At 34.5% G+C, this 20,480-nt stretch overlaps 1 protein-coding gene across 2 annotated transcripts; it reads left to right on the top strand.

The window, feature by feature from the left end:
* The first annotated feature begins 9,016 nt into the window (after positions 1-9,016).
* LOC120081937 (glutamate synthase [NADH], amyloplastic) lies at positions 9,017-20,268 on the top strand. 2 transcript variants are annotated; one of them, XM_039037125.1, is made up of 22 exons: positions 9,017-9,930; positions 10,131-10,250; positions 10,658-10,771; positions 11,043-11,195; positions 11,365-11,465; positions 11,551-11,644; positions 12,104-12,213; positions 12,325-12,428; positions 12,627-12,806; positions 12,907-13,250; positions 13,326-13,390; positions 13,481-13,950; positions 14,042-14,911; positions 15,157-15,311; positions 15,590-15,751; positions 15,840-17,441; positions 17,593-17,808; positions 17,898-18,166; positions 18,325-18,630; positions 18,723-18,990; positions 19,188-19,445; positions 19,569-20,268. In XM_039037125.1, the coding sequence occupies exons 1-22, from the start codon at positions 9,541-9,543 to the stop codon at positions 19,875-19,877; spliced, it is 6,660 nt and encodes a 2,219-aa protein (XP_038893053.1). In that variant the 5' UTR covers positions 9,017-9,540; the 3' UTR covers positions 19,878-20,268. The 2 variants fall into 2 exon arrangements, with proteins under 2 accessions (XP_038893053.1, XP_038893061.1); XM_039037133.1 differs by lacking the exons at positions 9,017-9,930; positions 10,131-10,250; positions 10,658-10,771; positions 11,043-11,195; positions 11,365-11,465 and adding an exon at positions 11,706-11,768 and having other exon boundaries at positions 11,551-11,622.
* The last annotated feature ends 212 nt before the right edge of the window (positions 20,269-20,480 follow it).

Genomic DNA, 20,480 nt, shown 5'->3' with positions numbered 1-20,480 from the left:
GAAGAATTTTCTTCTAATCGTTTAATTCTCACAAATTGGAATAAAACTAACGATCTTTCATATCATTATGAGATTCCCATCTAATTTTAATCATGATTCCATTTCATTAAAGTAGAGTTTTGGATTCTCAACTTTCTTTTGTTCTCTAATTAAAATAATATATTGGTTGTTAATGTATTCATTTTTAAATTAATTAAACAATAAAAAATCATTATATTCAACTATCGAGAAAAGGATCTAACGATATTGTATTAAATAGTTACATTTACATCAGTTGAAAGGTAATCCATCAACGATACGTAGGATTCATCTTGAAATTTGTACTCGAATCGTGTAATCTAATTGAGGAATGAAGGATTTTGTTGAAAATTACGTATGACTCACTATCTTTATTGTTACCGCTATCGTTACAGATATTGTTATTGTAGTCGTATGAAAATTATGCCACATTTATTGTTATTTTTACTGTCATCATTACTTTACTATTATCATTGGGGTTAAACAATAACGATAATGATAACGATAACAGTAAAATGTGGAAAATTTATAATTTTAAGTAAACGCGATAAAAAATAATTTAATTACCTTTGTGGTTCAAGCCTATTATATCATTCAGTTTGATAAACGTAACCTAAATAGATTATCAATTAAAGGATTCTTTTCAATTAAGAAAAAAAATATAATAATGGATGACGACATGATTCAGTGTGCACGGTTCCACACGTCTGGAAATAGATGCGGAAGTAAAACGTGTGAGAAGGTACGACGTCGTTTGCTAAAAGAACCAGTCCCGCTGCCACTGCCCTTAAACGACCTGAAACAAGATACTTTCCCGGGGAAAGAAAAGATAAAGATAAAAAAGATAAAATCAAATAATTAAATAAACTACACGTCGTCATTTAGTTACATGTTGTGTTAAGCCGAGACGCTGAAAACGACGTCGCACGACTGTTTGCAATTTTCGGAACACAAAAGGAAAAATTGAGGAGAGAAGTTTCAAGTGTACTCAAGTCCACTTTGCCGCAGCTGTCACTCCCACGTGGTCAGCGATGCATGGTCCTTTGCTCGGAACAGTGCAGAACTGGTGGGCCACGCCGTACCCAACAAACTCCCACCCTCTCCTTGCACCTTTGTTGGGGCTGGGGGTAATGGGTAAATTATGCACCGATTTAAAAAATGATTGTGTATCTTCCCATTTTTCTTTATATATAAAATATATATATATATATTATTTTGTATCGGTTTGAAATTTATTTTTGGATAAATTGCAAAAACTACTCTTGAAGTATGGTATTAGTTAAAATTACACCATCAAACTTTTAGTTGTATAAATTGAGCCTCTAAATTTGTACAAATATTAAAATTGGACTCTCAAATTTATAATAATTTTAGAAATTGAAGAATTATGCAAAATATTCTAATTTATATTATTATGTAAGTTTAAAGGTCTGATTTGACTCAATTTTAACATTTAAAAAAGTTTGGGACCCAATTTTTAAATTGAAAATTTAATGGTGTAATTGCAACTACCACTCTACTTCAGTGGTGGTTTTTCCAATTTACCATTTATTTTTCATTTTATGCGTTTGCTAGATGTTAAATTCTAATCGAAATGAGCTACAAAGATAAAGAATGGACGTATTGAAAATTATGGTCAAATTTTTATTTTTTTAGGAATATTTGAAATTAATATTTATTTGGTTTTTGAAGTTTTAAAGTGTACACTTTAATCTCTGGAATTTAATAAATAGTTTTAAACGATCTTGAAGCTGCTTTGATGGTTAGTTGACTAAAAAAATGACGTGAAAGTTAAATGATGAGATAATTAATTAATTTGATAAAAAAATATTAATTTAATATAAAATAGACAATATTTAAAAGTATACCAAGACTATGAATTTTGGAAGTACATGAATTAAATAGGCAAAAGTTGATAGTAAAACAAACGAAATACATATTTAGAAAATGTAGAAACCAATATAACACCAAATTAATAAAGTCGGACTTGCAACGACTAATATAGGTTAAGGGAAAGAAAATCACTTCAAAGGATAGTGCCATTATTTTGTTGACATTCGCCGATGAATCAAATAGTTGATATTGATGTCTATATATAAAAGATAAGATTGCGAATATAACATAAACAATAGAGACAAAATTAGATTGGTAGATATCTTTCACAAGTGACATTTGACTTAATTCGGGTATAAGAATTAGGGATGATCATTGAAATTACTAAAACCGAATTGAAATCGGACCAAAATTGAATTAATGTGATTCAGTTCAATTTGATATACTTTCAAACCGAATTATTACAGTTCGTTTCGATTTCAAATTTAAAACTCGATTTGAAATTGAACCGAGCCATTTTTTAATAAATATATTGAAAAATTATATATATATATAATTTAAAAAATATGAAAAAACATAAAAAATTTTTAAAAAAAATCGTAAAACCGAACATGCAGTTTGATTTTAGAAAATATACTTTTTAAACTTTGCAGTTCGATTCAATTTGAATCGCAAATCGAATTGTAAACACCTATAATAAAAACTAGGATCATTCCTCTATTAAAAGGGTATATACACTTTAACAATTGCCTCTCACTTTCACAATGATCTGTGGTTTTACTCTACAAAATAAGTTTTCTTAAATCCAAACTTTCCACCATTAGTTGAACAAACTCCCATATGATTATATCATGTAACCATAACTCAACATTATTTCTTCCTAAAATTGGAGGTTATTCAAATCTACATAAATTATTTGTTAGTCCATATATTCTGAAATTTTATTCCATTTTAATCCAAGTTTAGTATATGGATTTTCATAAATCTTAAATTTAGTCATTCAAATTTTATGTTTTTATTAAATATATTTTTAAAATTATAATGTAACGACTAATGAATATCATACATGAAATGAGTTATGAGGGGATGATTTTCACATCCCCATTTTGCTCTTACACCTTGTCATAGTTCTTATTTTATTTTTCATAACAACTATACGACATGTGGATCAAGGTGGTTACGTGTGAAGTGGTGTATTATTTCGTGTTTAATTAGGTGTGATCTAGATCCTAGATATAAAACATCACAATCTAAAAGTGTTGAACGAATAGTCACGTTATTTGTCCCATCACAATTATTTGATTCAAAGTAGTTACACGACAAAGTGGTTAAAATTTTCGTGTATTGGAGCAATTAAACTATGGATATGAAAAATCACGATCTAACCATGAATATATATTTGTGCGGAGATTCACATCATTTGTCTCATTACAACTATTTGGATTGGTAAGGGATCTTTTCATGTATGGATGTGATTTAGAGCACATATATGAAACATCATGATTAATGATGGAGATATGTTTGAACAAACAATCACATTTATGTTGTTTTAATTTATTTTAAATTCCTATTTTTTCTTTCTCTAATCAAATAGGTACAATGTAAAAAGCTATTTGATACAATTTTTTGCTAAATGAGTGCCCGAGCTAACTTACGCGCATCTCGACTAATTTTATGGGACAACTTACTTGACCCTACAATATCTGGGTGTCAAGAAACTTCGTAGAATATTAAATCCTAGGTAGGTGGTCATCATGGATTGGACCCATGACCTCTTAATCTTTTATCATAGACATACCCCCATTTAATATGTTAATTAGTATCTTTTAAAACCCTTTGTATGTACTAAAATAAAACTATAACTAGACCATAAATTTCACGTGCATCAAATATGTTATGGACTAGTAGATAATGAAAAGTTATTAAGAAGTAAACAATAAATTATTATTGATCATAACTAAAATTAACATTTGAGGGAGTCCATGAATTAAAATTGAACAAATCTTAATTTATAATGATAAAAATAATATTTTAATAAATAATAAGAGTCAATTTATAAGAGGGGTTAAAAATTTGTTGTGAAGCAAAAATCATTAGCTTTTACCCATGACCCAACACAAAATAGTATGTTCAAAGGCAACATAAAAGTCTTTTCATTTCCAACTACCAGTGTTGAGAAATCAATCTCTAGGCTTACTTTTCAAACCCATGCTTAATAATTTTCTCAACCAAAGACATCATTGAAACCCAAAGGGTCCCATTTGGTAGGCCTATTTTCACATTTTATTATTTAAATACTGTTGGACATAATTGACTCATATCATACAAAGATACATGGACATCATACATCAAAATCATATCCCATCATATCATTTTCCTTTTTTTATCCATTTGAAATTAAAATTAATCTACCTGATATTAGAAACTATTTATTAAAATTATTTGCTTGTTAAATAAGCCAACTGGTAGGTTTGAGGGAATTAAAATTACATTTAATTTCTCTTTATTTAAGGTCTATTATAGTTTTTTTCGTTGGCTATAGTATCTGTTATTTTTTGTAGTGTCAAAATCAATGTATTTTTATTGCTCATTTTGTTACGTATTGAAAATGGATTTACTTTTTTAATCTAGTCCTACCTACAAACTATTAACTTTAAGAAAAATATACTCAAAGTCAAGCTCCTTTCATTTCAACATCCCTTTTGATTTGAAACCTTTAATTTTTAGTCACAAACATTTTGAAAAAAATAGTTGATAAGATCTGTGACTTGTATTTTTATGGAAAAATATAATTATTTTGGGAAGGATAAGATGTATGATAAATGTAATAATTTCACGTGTGAAATTGAATAATCAAAAAGTATCAATAGTTTTAGAACGTGACATGAATATTTGGATATGACTAATAGTTATCTATAAGTTATGTTTAATCAATGATTGTTATTAAATATAAAAAAATGAGCCAACTTATTTATAAATATAGTAAAAAATATCACGGTCTATCAAATAATTATCCTTTAATCAATAAAAAAATTCAATATATTATTGTTTAGAAAAAAAAAACTTAAAAAATAATCATATTTGGAATGTGTTTGTTGGGCGAGTTGGACTTGGAATGGATTAGATATCCTAAACTAGCATTGTAACACAATTTTTTTGAAATGTTATTTTTAGTGAATACTATATTTGAATAACTTGATGATTGAGTATTCTTTGGACCTTTTTCCCTTAAAAAATACTTTAATTTATTGTTGATATATATATATATATAATTTTGTTAACTAGTTTGTAAATAGTTTTATATTAGATTTGAAAAGAATACTAATTTGACTAGTTACTCTATCAAATGTAGACTTCAATTAGATAAAAACGAAAGTATAATATTAAAATTGACTTGCATTATTCGATCTAATGTTGGGAAAAAAAAGTTGGAAACACATTTATATAAATACAAGGTTATTGTACACTATATCAATAAATAATTTTGGATGGATAATAATAATAATAATATAAGTAATCATAACAGACAATATTTTGTCTTATCCGTACGTATCTAGAGATTGATAATCGGAAGTCCTTATAACTTTATTTGCAAGAAAAGTGCCTCTTTGCTTCTCCTTCTCTCTCCCCCTTCTTCTGATGCCGACTCCCTAAGTCACCAAGTTGGGTATAATATCACAATCTTTATTTCTCTCTCTCACCTCCTTTCTCTCTCTACTGCAATTCTTTTTTTTTTTTTTTAAAAAAAAATCCAATTTCATCCACGTCTATATCATTATTTTCCCACATCACTGCAAAATACATATTTACTATGTTTTTATTTACATAAATTTTTACAAAAATGTCAAACTATTTACCAAAATAGTAAAAAAAGTATTGATAAATATTGATAGACAATGGTAGACTTTTATCCATTTCTATCAAAGAATATTAAAAATTTTCTATTTTGTGTAAATACTTTCTCTTATTTTTCTATTTTTGAAAATACCCTTTTTATTTATTATTTTTTAGAATTTATATAATCTCATTGTCATCACTATAAATATATATATTTTTTTGGTTTCTGTTCTTTTCGTTTTGGATCATTTTGGTCCTTGACTCCTTGTATTTTCAAAATATTCATTTTGAACTTTGATTTATTTTGGTCCAAGTAATTTCAAAATGTTCATCTTAATTTTATATTTTTAAAATTTGAGCATTTGGTCATTATATTTTTAAAAATGACAATTTTGGGTCTCTTTATTTTCATTTTTATATCATTTTTTACCATCAAAGTGGTCTCTTGTTGAAAGTTCAATGACTAAGATGAACAAATGTTGAAAATTTAAGTAAAAAAATAAATATTTTAAAAGTATATAGACCAAAATGAACCAAATTTGAAGGTACAGAGACCAAAATAAATATTTTGAAAAAAAATGGAACCAAAGTAATATATTTAAACCATTATTTTTCCTTTTGACACGGCAATGTATACTAAGCCAACTCTATGCATATTGTTGATGCAATTTAATTTGACATTAGAAACAAGACACACGTCATTACTTAACTTTAACTTTGTTTAATAAAAATTTTCCAAATATCTAATGTATGATGTCCTCCCTTAATAATTTATAACATGGATACAATTCTTTATACCGAACGTGAACAAATACTTTTTGACATTAAATATATTTTAGTTGAAAAGTATGATTAAATTAATGTTATCATACCAAGACATTGTCTTCATACACCTGATTTAGTTATTGAAGCAACTTCAACTAGTACCTGCATAACAACTTTGAATAATATATAATTCATACACGCACTAGACATCGACAAATTGAGTAAAATATTTTATAAACAAAAGAAACTTATATATGTCACTTGGACTGTAATGTTGAGATGCGAAGAGTCGAAATTGGATTTGATCAACATAATATATAATTTTATTTAATAGTAGTTCCTTTCGGGTGAGCACATGGTAAAAATATCTCATGCATGACGTTCTCCTACATTAATTTATAACGATGACTTTAGGTAGTGTATTGTATCTGCAATCCTTAGTATGAATTAAAAAAACGTTCTTCGTAATAGTGAATTAACCGTATACTTCTTAATCTTAACTATATGTTTATTTGTCAAAATAAGCTTTGTATTATCGTAAAATGTTTGATTCTCTCACTCTACATATTTATGATTATTATTTGTGTTATCACAAAAACAATTTTCATACATCTAATTTAATCATTGAAGTTGTTTCGAGTAGTACATGTATATTAATTTTGTAATTAAAATAATAGTTCAAACATGTCATAGACATTGACAAATTAAGTAAAATATTGATTAACGTATATTATTATTTTTAAATAAAAGAAATTTATGTCACTTAGATTATAATATTTGGATATAAAAGTCGTCATACATAAATGTATTATTTGTTGGTGTAATGTGATGTTAAATGAAAAACTTAAATATTCATCGAGAAGATTCACTAACTATTGGCCGCGTAAATTCCGGTGGCGGCCTTTTCTCCTAAATACCATTGGCCGCGTCCCTCCCTCCTTTCTTCTTTTTATATTTATTTTTTAAAAAATATTTATTTAACTTTTCATTTTTCGTTTACATTATACACCAACCAACACCCTTCTTATTTACCATTTTACCCCCACCTACCAATTCTTTTTCTTTTTTGTCCCCTACCCATTTTTCAATTGTAAAAATGGAAAAAAGAATTTGCATTTTCTCTACTTTGAAGTTTCTAATTTCAAATTACATGTATTTGAAAACTAATATAAGATTCACGTAAATCTTTTTCCCCCTCGCGAACCTAACAGTTAATCAGTTTTCAAAAGGGACAACAGAGTACCAATTGGAATAAATTGCCAAAACTACAAAATTGAATTGAAAATTTATTTGATATTTGACTTTGAAATATCACAAAGAAAATGAAAAGATTCCTATATTCGAAGTAACTAATGTAAGTTTTAAACTGATATATTCTATTCTCATGATAGTAAAAAAATGATTGTTTTCAAGTATAGAAAAATAAATCATAATATTTATAAATATAGTAAAATTTCATCTATATTTCATCGTACATATAAATACGATATTTTACTATTGTTTGTAAATATTTTCAATAGTGTCATTTAAAATAATTTCCCTAAAAACAGCAATTTCTATTTACCCTTCGATCAAAATTAATTGTTATTTATAGGGGTTGTTTTCAAACATAAAAAATGAGTCAATGTATTTATAAATATAGCAAAATGTCACTCTTTATCGTGATAGAGAGTCATATACATTAACATAGATAAATTTTTACCAGTGTCCTACTATATTCAAAAATATTTTAAATAGTCTTATCATATAAAATAATCACTCTTCTTTATAATTATTTTTGGTAAGTCATTAAATGAAAAATTTGATTTGTTAAATTACAAATTTAATCAATGTAATTTGTTACTTAACCATAAATCAACAGCCCACGAAATCAAATATTTTTTCTAAAAAAAATAAAATCAGATAGCCGTGAAGAATATAGTCAGGGAATTGAAACCACTAGAGTGGCAGGTCGGGAAGCTAAAATGACTCAAATACCCTAATTGGTCTCTTTCATTTCCAATGAAAATTAAAAAAAATATATATAAATTATATTGGTAATTGGTGTAATTTACTTCCATTTTATTTAAAATAAACAGAGTAATCAAAACAAATATTCCATGTCAGAATACGTCTTCTAATTTTACAGTGTCATATTACTTTTTTTTTTTTTTTTTAAAAATTAATCTTTTCCAGTCGCATGTGTAGGTTCGGGTCCGAGCCTACGTGGTATCAAAACGGTGACATAAGACGGCAAGAAAAGAAGAAAAAGAAAACAACCGTCGGGGATTATTTTTATGATTATGATAAAAGTTTTATGATTTTATCTAGGAGTGGGGTCCACCGGAAGCGGCTGTAGCGTGCCGCATAGTCCAAGATCCACGTGGAATATGAAGAGAAATCTGAGCTGTCACTTTGTATGGTAAAAATAAAAAAAAATAATAGTGAGTTAAATGACGAAAATAGCCATCGGTTCCCTGCCTTGGGTTCTCGTGGTCCCCACAAACTCTCTCTCCAAGACCTTTTAACTCTCATCTGGTTTCATTGTTGGGTTTCTATAAATCCTCACTCATCTGCTTCCTTAATGTAAAGAAGAAATAAGAAACCTAATAGCAGAGCTGCTGCTAATTTATCGGTCGTTTCTTCTGCTGTGCGATTCGCCGATTCGCCGATTCTCTCTTCTTCTTTTTTTTTTTTTTTTTTTTTTTTTTTTTTGTTTTTCCTGTATCCGTACTGATTTATCGGTAAAATTTGTTGTTTAAACCTCCTTCTCTTAAATTTCCTGGTCATAAGGAGATTTTTTCTATTTTCTAGTTTCCAGATTTGAATATATCTTCAAGATTTTTCGGCTAAACGTGCTCAATATATTATTTAAATCATACTTCTTGTTTCTCTTCATATTCTCTGTCTTTAATCTCTCAATTGAGATAATACTCTGTTTTTCGCTGATAAATCCTGAACAACCATTTTGTTTTTCTGTAATTTTGAGCCGTAAGCGTTGTGTTTGTTCATATATTAACCTTCAGATCCGCTGAGTTGCCCGTGTACGACGTGGGAATTCTATTCCGAGAGTTCATTTGTGGTATTAATCTCCTTTGTGATTTTACAATGCTGGCCAAACCTGGTTCTCTTCTTAAACTTCCGGCTGCTCCTTCCACATTTGATAATACCTCTGTTAAAACTCAATTGAATGTTAACCCTAAAGCTCGTCTTGGAGCCAGAGCTGCTCGATGCTCTGCTTCGAAGGGAGCATCGAGGTTGTTAAATGTGTCGGAGAAGAAGTTTTTTGGAGCCCGTCTGAGGGCTCCGGGATCCGGAAGAGTCCAGTTCTGGCATTTGGATGGTCCTGGTCGGTCACCGAAGCTCCGACTTGTTGTACGGTCGGGTCTGTCGGCTGTGCCTGAGAAACCTCTTGGCCTTTATGATCCTTCATTCGATAAGGACTCCTGTGGAGTTGGGTTTGTTGCTGAATTATCCGGCGAAACCAACCGGAAAACGGTTAGTTTCATCAAATTCTTTCTTGTAAATGGGTTATTTATTTATTTATTTTTATATGTATGGAAATATCATGTTAGGGTTGGATTCCTCCTTAACGTTTAGTTTGGATTTTTTTTTTTTTGTCTAGCATGGACATATATGGGGTATGTTAATTTAAAGATTCTTTATGGGTTTAATTTGGGTGTTTTTGCTTTTTGCAGATTACAGATGCTTTGGAAATGTTGGTTCGTATGTCACATAGAGGTGCTTGTGGTTGTGAAACAAATACTGGTGATGGAGCTGGGATTCTTCTTGCTCTTCCACACGAGTTCTTTAAAGAGGCAAGAATTTTCGTTTCGTTTTGCTTTGTTTTTGCTCTTTCATTTCGTTTTCAATTTAGCGACTGTGATTCATCCCTTTATGATTGTTTAAAAAATGGTTTCTTGAAGGAAATCCCATTATTTCTTTTCGATTTTGATTTGCGTTCTATTGTTCATATATAATGATTAATCATGGTTTCATGAATGAATTATTAGACGATAAATAAGTATTTTGATGGTGTATTACGTGGCTTTTCAAACCTCTTTCATTTATTGAAAAATTTATGTATTTAGCGACTGTTTTTTTTAATCTCGAAATTAGTTGTAAACTTCAAAGACAAAAGAAGTACCTAAAAATTTTTCGTAGGCTTCTTGATTTTGTGTGCTCGATTCTTGCTTACCGGCACTGATAGTTGGCCTCTTTTCAGGCGGCAAGGGATAATGGTTTCGAACTCCCACCGGCGGGACAGTATGCCGTCGGCATGTTTTTCTTGCCCACATCGGAATCTCGTAGAGAAGAAAGTAAAAAAGTATTTGCGAAGGTATTTTTCTGCAACTGAATTTTCTTGTCATCTTTTTCTCTTGATTTTGTGCTTAACTTCCAGGTCAATTCTTGAAATTTTGAGCTACAACATACTCAACGCGTATCATTGTCTCTTTTGTCTTGTCCTCAATGTCCAGTAATATCTAAAATCTGACTTATCTATCCTGTTTAGAAATGTAATATTGGTTAGTTAAGTGAAGTTTATACTATGTAATCTATTGAGTACGATTGTGATATATTGATGGTTCAATCCTCTATTTGTGTGTAAGGTTGCCGAATCACTTGGGCATTCTGTTCTTGGATGGCGGTCTGTGCAAACAGACCATACTGGATTGGGGAAGTCTGCCTTACAGACGGAACCTGTGATTGAGCAAGTGTTCCTTACACCAAGTACAAGGTCGAAAGTTGACTTGGAGAAACAGGTGATCTTCCATTCCATTTTCTAATTTCAGTATTATAATTGAAACTTACGGTTGCTGGGATCAGTAGTTTGGTCAAGTTACTCTTTAATGTGCAATTATGAATCCATCTGGTTAAATTTAATCTGAACCAGTGGTTGTTTGTGTGTGTTTGTGGTTTTTTTCTAAATAGATGTACATATTAAGGAGGCTTTCAATGGTAGCTATTCGTGCTGAACTAAATCTTGAGCACGGTGGTGCTAGAGACTTCTACATATGTTCTCTCTCCTCGAGGTGATTCTGAAAGGCCACATCATTTTTCCTATAAGATTTGACTATCATATTATAGGAACATGAATTCACAGCCATAATTTTGTAGGACTATTGTGTACAAAGGTCAGTTGAAGCCTGTACAGTTGAAAGATTATTATCTGGATCTTGGGAATGAAAGGTTTACGAGCTACATGGCCCTGGTAAATATTTTATCCATTCACTTTCTTCTTCTCCACTAACTTCATATACTCCAACAAACAGCATGGGAACAACCAGTAACTGAAGAGAGATGCAAGGTTGAGGAATGACTTCTGAGGCATTGAGGTTTGAATGATCTCTTAAGTTCTTCCACTCCCTTGATTTCTTGTTAAATTTGGATGCTGGATTGGATGGTTGGGTGACTTTGGTAAGAAACCTCATTACCAAGTGAATCATATTTACAGAAACACAAGGCAGCCATCTGTGATCAGTTGGTCGAGAATTCTGCTTGCAATAGTCATATGAAAAGAAATTGTTTTGTAACTGTCTAGTTTAGGTTATAAATCACCGTCAAGGTTGACTGAAGATGATCACTGCCTGTAATTTGTTGTTTCACTTTATGTTTTCCCAAAGATACAAAGGAAGGAGTGACAAATTAGGTTTTTGAAATATGGGTACAGGTACACTCCCGGTTCTCAACAAACACTTTTCCTAGTTGGGATCGTGCTCAGCCTATGCGTGTCTTGGGCCACAACGGGGAAATCAACACCCTTAGAGGCAACGTGAATTGGTATGCTTACTGAGTGGACTTATGAAAGTTGCTCATTCGCTTGTTCTCCTTCAATATCTTGTGAACTACATCATCAGTTTAATCTGAAGAAAAACTTTCTTTGTTCCTTAGGATGAAGGCACGTGAAGGTTTACTAAAGTGTAAGGAACTCGGTCTATCAGAAGACGAGTTAAAACATCTATTGCCCATTGTGGATGCCAGCTCCTCAGATTCAGGTGAACTACCTCTATTTTTGCATGGCATCTCTTTACACTTGCATGCATACATGATACATCTGCGTGTGCTGATACCTGCAAAAACTGCTACATTGTTGTATGCCTGCTTATTTCATGCACTGTACAGGTATAATACTTCTCTATGATTTATTTACTTATTGTTATTGTTATTTTTCTTTTGGTGCTGCCACCCGACAGGAGCTTTTGACGGTGTTCTAGAGCTTTTAATTAGAGCTGGTAGAAGTCTTCCAGAGGCTGTCATGATGATGATTCCTGAAGCATGGCAAAATGACAAGAATATGGATCCTCAGACGAAGGCATTATATGAATACTTCTCATGTCTCATGGAACCATGGGATGGACCGGCTCTTATTTCATGTAATACATTATAATACATATACTTCTGAACCACTTCAAATTTTGTTAAACAAGAGAATTCTGAAATTTTTCTTTGATAATTTGTGATATTGTTTTGTAGTTACTGATGGCCGCTATCTTGGAGCTACTTTGGATCGCAATGGATTGCGGCCTGGTCGTTTCTATGTAACTCACAGTGGGCGAGTTATAATGGCCAGTGAGGTTGGTGTCGTAGACATTGCACCGGAAGATGTTTCACGGAAAGGAAGGCTCAATCCCGGGATGATGCTTTTGGTGGATTTTGAAAATCATGTTGTTGTAGATGACGAAGCCTTGAAGCGGCAATATTCTCTTGCTAGGCCTTATGGAGAGTGGCTTAAAAATCAGAAGATTGAACTAAAGGACATCGTTGGCTCAATTGATAAACGTGAAACAACCTCTCCAGCAATTGCAGGAGCGTTGCCGGTAAGTATGAGGCCAATAACACTTAGTTTTTCTTTGGTTATATTCACCTAAACATTACTCATTTATGACGTGTAGGCTGATGATGGGAAGGTGGAAAATATGGGCATTCATGGCTTACTCGCTCCCTTGAAAGCCTTTGGGTATGTATATTGAGTTGCTGCATAAGCTAATCCCATTCCATTCCTGTACTGGGGCAAACTGTAATTTCAATTTGAACTTTTCTTGTGCAGCTACACTACTGAAGCCTTGGAGATGTTGCTGCTTCCTATGGCAAAAGATGGTGTTGAGGCTCTTGGTTCCATGGGAAATGATACTCCCTTAGCTGTCATGTCCAACAGAGAAAAGCTCACCTTTGAGTATTTCAAGCAAATGTTCGCACAGGTTACAAATCCTCCCATTGATCCCATCAGAGAGAAGATAGTGACCTCCATGCAATGTATGATTGGTCCAGAAGGGGACCTGACTGAAACTACTGAAGAACAATGTCATCGTCTCTCATTGAAAGGTCCTCTCCTATCCATTGAAGAAATGCAAGCAATAAAAAAGATGAACTATAGGGGCTGGCGAAGTAAAGTTTTAGATATCACATATCCAAAATTCCTTGGTAGGAGAGGATTGGAGGAGACCTTGGATAGGATTTGTGCTGAAGCTCATGAAGCAATTAAGGAGGGGTATACTACACTTGTTCTTTCTGATAGAGGTATTCTAGTGTTTTGCATTCTCATTTATGCTTTCTACTTTTAGTTATGCATCTTCTAACCTGCATAATATTTTCTCTATTTATTTTCTAGCATTCTCAAAACATCATATTGCTGTAAGCTCGCTTCTAGCTGTTGGTGCTGTCCATCAGTATCTAGTTAAAAATCTAGAACGCACTCAAGTTGGTTTGATAGTAGAATCTGCAGAACCCCGTGAAGTTCACCATTTTTGTACACTTGTGGGGTTCGGTGCTGATGCTATTTGCCCTTACCTGGCTATTGAAGCCATCTGGAGATTACAAATTGATGGAAAAATTCCGGCAAAATCAAGTGGGGAATTCCACACCAAGGAGGAATTGGTCAAAAAGTACTTCAAGGCAAGCAACTACGGGATGATGAAAGTTCTTGCGAAGATGGGAATATCGACTTTGGCTTCGTATAAAGGTGCTCAAATTTTTGAAGCACTTGGTCTTTCATCAGATGTGGTCGAGAAGTGCTTTGCTGGAACTCCTAGCAGAGTTGAGGGTGCAACATTTGAGACGCTGGCTCGTGATGCGCATAATTTGCATGAAATGGCTTTCCCCTCTAGAGCTTTCCCACCTGGTAGTGCAGAAGCTGTAGCATTACCAAACCCTGGGGATTATCATTGGAGGAAAGGTGGTGAAATTCACTTAAATGATCCAGTTGCCATAGCAAAATTGCAAGAGGCTGCTCGAGCTAATAGTGTAAATGCCTATAAGGAGTACTCCAAGCTTGTCCATGAATTAAATAAAGCATGTAATTTGAGAGGACTCCTGAAATTTAAAGAGATGGGGACGAGTATTCCTTTGGATGAAGTGGAGCCTGCTAGTGAAATTGTTAAGCGGTTTTGCACTGGTGCAATGAGTTATGGATCAATCTCTCTGGAGGCGCACACTACTTTGGCCATGGCAATGAACAAAATTGGTGGAAAATCAAACACAGGTGTGTTCTATTCTCACCTCAAGTTCCTTCAAGGGAAACGGAGAATTTTCTAGTAATTGTAATTTTTCCAGCCTTCTTTTGGAGTCTTAGAATTTTCAGTTTATTGTTATTTTGGTCTTTAGACAAATATGGAGTCTGTCTCTCCCTTTTCCCTTTCCAAACATAACGTTTTGTAGTGATAGATGTTGGCATCATTACCTTTGCTACATGCTGAAGATCTTTTTGTACAATAATTTCTGTTGAAGGTGAGGGAGGTGAGCAACCTTCTCGAATGGAGCCTCTTCCTGATGGTTCAATGAATCCAAAGAGAAGTGCTATCAAACAAGTTGCAAGTGGGAGGTTTGGAGTTTCAAGCTACTATCTCACCAATGCAGATGAACTGCAGATTAAAATGGCTCAGGTATTCATTTGATATTTTGTTAGAGTTGATCTGGTTCATGTTGGCGTGTTTTCCTATTTGCATTCCTTTTGCCTCTTCACTCCTATTGGAACAGAGGTCATCTTTTTTATGGAACTATGTTCATGGCAGATGTTGCTGTGTCTGCAAAGCACCTCTGGGTGTTTTTGCAACTTTAATTGATATCTACATTTGAATGTGGTGAGGTGAAATAAGAACTGTAGCTATTTATTGTCTGAAATTTGCTCTATTTTAATATGCAATGTTGGTGATTGCGTCAGGGGGCCAAGCCTGGTGAAGGTGGCGAACTTCCTGGTCACAAGGTGGTTGGTGAAATTGCAAAAACAAGAAATTCTACAGCTGGGGTAGGGCTCATCAGCCCACCTCCTCATCATGATATCTATTCGATTGAAGATCTTGCTCAGTTAATCCATGATCTCAAGGTAAACCAGCTTGCAAAGCCAATAGTATTCAGATACAAACCTGTTATGACCGACTTGTTGAGTGTTTTTCTTTCCTGTTGGCTTTCAGAATTCAAACCCAGCTGCTCGGATTAGTGTGAAGTTGGTGTCTGAAGCAGGTGTTGGTGTAATTGCTAGTGGAGTTGTTAAGGGCCATGCAGATCATGTACTAATTTCAGGTCATGATGGAGGTACAGGTGCATCAAGGTGGACTGGCATCAAGAATGCTGGGCTTCCATGGGAACTGGGGTTGGCTGAAACTCACCAAACTCTGGTTGCTAATGACCTTCGCGGTCGTACGGTGCTTCAGACGGATGGTCAACTAAAAACTGGAAGAGATGTGGCTATAGCTGCTTTGCTTGGTGCAGAGGAATTTGGCTTCAGCACTGCACCTCTTATTACAATGGGCTGCATCATGATGCGGAAGTGTCACAAGAATACATGTCCTGTTGGAATTGCTACTCAAGATCCTGTTCTTCGACAGAAGTTTGCAGGAGAACCTGAACATGTGATCAACTTTTTCTTCATGGTAGCTGAGGAAATGAGGGAGATCATGTCCCAGCTTGGATTTCGTGAAGTCAATCAGATGGTTGGTCGTTCAGATGTGTTGGAAGTTGATAAAGAAATTGCTTGGCAAAACGAGAAACTAGAGAATATTGATCTATCTCTGCTTCTTAGACCTGCTGCTGATCTACGACCTGAAGCTGCACAATACTGCGTGCAGAAACAAGATCACGGTCTGGACATGGCTTTGGATAAAAAACTGATTGCACTTTCAAAGTCTGCTTTAGAAAAGAGTATTCCTGTGTACATTGAAACACCAATCATCAATGTTAACCGTGCTGTTGGAACAATGCTAAGCCATGAGGTAACCAAGCGTTACCACATGGCTGGGCTTCCTTCAGAAACTATTCATATCAAATTCACTGGAAGTGCTGGGCAGAGTCTTGGAGCGTTTCTCTGCCCTGGCATAATGCTAGAGCTGGAGGGTGACAGCAATGACTATGTTGGCAAAGGATTATCAGGTGGCAAAATTGTTGTTTACCCTCCAAAGGGAAGTTTGTTTGATCCTAAGGAGAACATAATCATAGGTAATGTGGCTCTTTATGGTGCTACAAGTGGTGAGGCCTATTTCAATGGGATGGCAGCAGAAAGGTTTTGTGTACGTAATTCAGGGGCAAAGGCCGTTGTGGAGGGTGTTGGTGATCATGGATGTGAATATATGACTGGTGGCACTGTTGTCATTCTTGGGAAAACTGGAAGAAATTTTGCTGCTGGTATGAGTGGAGGTATTGCTTATGTTCTTGATATGGATGGCAAATTTGAATCCCGATGCAATCTAGAGCTTGTGGATCTTGATAAAGTTGAAGAAGAGGATGATATATTGACACTAAAAATGATGATACAGCAGCATCAGCGTCACACATCAAGCAATTTAGCTAAAGAAGTCCTCGACAACTTTGAGAACCTATTGCCTAGATTTATTAAGGTCTTCCCAAAGGAATATAAACGTATTCTTGCAAACATGAAAGCTCAAGAAGCTGCCAAAGAGGCTTCAGAACCATCTGCTAAAGATGCCGAGGAGTCGGATGAGGCAGAGATAGTTGAAAAGGATGCATTTGAGGAGCTCAAGAAAATGGCTGCCGCCTCCTTGAATGGGAATTCTAAACAGGTAATTTTTGAGTTCCAATAGACTAATTCACTCTAGAAGTATCATCGACCTTTTTTCATTAGTTTCTATTTTGGTGGTCATTTTTTCTTGATTGATGTTAAATTTGATCTCCTTGCACTGTACTGGTCTGACTTGAATTTTGGATCTAAAGGTTGAAAAGAGAGAACCTCCAAAGAGACCTACTGAGATACTTGATGCCGTTAAGCATCGAGGTTTTATTGCTTACGAACGTGAGGGAGTGAAGTACAGGGATCCTAATGTTCGAATGGGAGATTGGAAGGAGGTTATGGAAGAATCAAAACCTGGGCCGCTATTAAAGACTCAGTCAGCTCGATGCATGGATTGTGGTACCCCATTTTGCCATCAGGTGATGATCATTACTGCCCTTTCTTTTACTGAGATTTTACAATATACTTTTTTCCTAACCTTGATCGTTTTTTTTAAATATAATTTTAGGAGAACTCTGGTTGCCCTCTTGGTAATAAAATTCCTGAATTCAACGAGTTAGTTTATCAGAATAGGTGGCGTGAAGCCCTGGAGCGGCTTCTTGAAACAAACAACTTCCCAGAGTTTACTGGCCGTGTCTGCCCAGCACCATGCGAAGGATCTTGTGTTCTGGGCATTATTGAGAATCCTGTGTCCATCAAAAACATTGAATGTGCCATCATAGACAAGGCCTTTGAAGAGGGGTGGATGACTCCACGGCCTCCTCCCGTGAGATCTGGGTATGCTGTTTTTTCTGTAATTCTTTGTGTATGGGATAACTTTGTGAATAGATTCAGTTTTTTTCTTCATTAGTGCAATATTAGTTGACTTCATTAAAATGGTCATTTTGTTTTAGACCGCTCAATTCAATTTTCACAGAATTTGTTAATGAATGCAGGAAAAGAGTAGCTATTGTTGGAAGTGGACCAGCTGGCTTGGCTGCAGCCGACCAGCTAAATAAAATGGGACACAAGGTAACTGTGTATGAACGAGCTGACAGAATTGGAGGACTTATGATGTATGGAGTTCCAAATATGAAGACTGACAAAGTGGATGTAGTTCAACGGCGGGTTAACCTTATGGCAGAGGAAGGTGTAAATTTTGTTGTTAATGCTAATGTTGGGACTGATCTGTCATATTCTCTTGAACAACTTCGTGCTGAAAGTGATGCACTTGTTTTGGCTGTTGGTGCCACAAAACCAAGGTAAGTCTCTTCAATTCCTATCCAGTTTTGATACACGGCTCCAATCATCTTGAAGAATCCCTGGAAAATAAGCCGTGTAATATTTGTCTCAGGGACCTTCCTGTACCTGGACGGGAACTAACTGGAGTCCATTTTGCCATGGAATTTCTTCATTCAAACACAAAGAGCTTGCTTGATAGCAATCTCCAAGATGGTAAATACATTTCTGCAAAGGACAAGAAGGTAGTTGTCATTGGTGGTGGTGACACTGGAACAGATTGCATAGGAACCTCTATAAGGCATGGTTGCAGTAGTATCGTAAACCTTGAGCTTCTTCCTCAGCCGCCACAGACCAGGGCTCCAGGAAACCCTTGGCCACAGGTTTGCCTTTTTCTTTCGGCCTCTGATATTGCATTTTTGGAAACTTATGTTAGGATGTGCGTTTTTGGAAACTTATGTTAGGACGAACGCTTTACCTGTCACCCTGCTTTTCTAACTATAAGCAGTGGATATAATTATTACAGTACTTTAGTTGATGGGAAATATTTTATTAAATCCACCATTTTGTGGAGTTGCAGTGGCCTAGAATATTCCGAGTTGATTATGGGCACCAGGAAGCAGCTGCCAAATTCGGAAAAGATCCAAGATCCTACGAGGTTTTGACTAAGCAGTTTATTGGAGATGAGAATGGTGTAGTGAAAGGACTTGAAGTAATACGTGTTCAGTGGGAGAAAGATGCCAATGGAAGGTTCCAGTTTAAGGAGGTGGAAGGCAGCGAGGAAATAATAGAAGCGGATCTTGTTTTACTGGCAATGGGGTTTCTGGGGCCCGAATCGGTTAGTAATTTTATTATTACTTACACTGGTCATGTATGTATGACTTATTATTGTCAACCGAAGGTAGAATATGCTGTACAACACTAGCTTGAACATATGCTGTTGTTTCTTTGCTTTTTACAGACAGTAGCAGAGAAGCTGGGCATGGAGAAAGATAACAGGTCTAACTTCAAGGCTGAGTATGGCCGCTTCTCAACTAGTGTTGAAGGAGTTTTTGCAGCGGGAGATTGCCGTCGAGGCCAGTCCCTTGTGGTTTGGGCCATCTCTGAAGGACGGCAAGCAGCTGCTCAGGTGGACAAGTATCTCTGCAAGGACGATAAGAACCATATTATAGGTGAAGGAGGCTATGAAGGCGTTGGGAATGGCTCCCAAGATTATAACAATAGGCAACAGGATAGTAGTAGTAGCAGCAGACATACAGTAATGACATAGGCGATAAAAGCTTTTGTCCAAACTTCCCAAAAATGGAGAAAGGAAAATTGAATACTTTTGGCTGAAGATTTGATATTTCTACCCAATAAAAAGCCAATTCCAGAGGGAGCACCCAAAAGCAAGGTGTGCAGCATGTGAGGGATTGGGTTTCTGCGATGGGTTGAATAATAGTTGAGGTTTGTGATATTTGTAGTACTTTGGTGGTTTTATTTTGTCACTATCATGTTGATAGGTGTTTTTTAAAATCCCCAATCCCCCTTTCAAGTTTTAGATAGTTGGGTCTGTTTTTCTCAAAATGAATAATGTACAGTTGGCTTAATCTTTTGATTATTGTTATTGGTTGTTGGCGATCTTAATATCACACTTGTCGGTCAACATACTATTAAAAGTCTTTCCATATACCCATTCTAGATATCAGAATTTTCCACCCACAAACTTTTACTCACGCAGAAGTCAGAGGTTGGAATTTTTATATATTGCTATTACGTCTGAAAATATTGATCCATATGCTACTTAGGTTGGGGCAGTGCAGTTGCAACAAAATGCAAAAAAGAAAAAAAGAAAAAAAAATACAAATATAGCAATTTAGTTTCAACTCTACCA

This window comes from Benincasa hispida, chromosome 1 (assembly GCF_009727055.1).
Source record: "Benincasa hispida cultivar B227 chromosome 1, ASM972705v1, whole genome shotgun sequence".
Taxonomy (NCBI): domain Eukaryota; kingdom Viridiplantae; phylum Streptophyta; class Magnoliopsida; order Cucurbitales; family Cucurbitaceae; genus Benincasa; species Benincasa hispida.
Note: the sequence above shows the minus strand (reverse complement) of the source record. Positions and strands in the feature narration are given on the sequence as shown.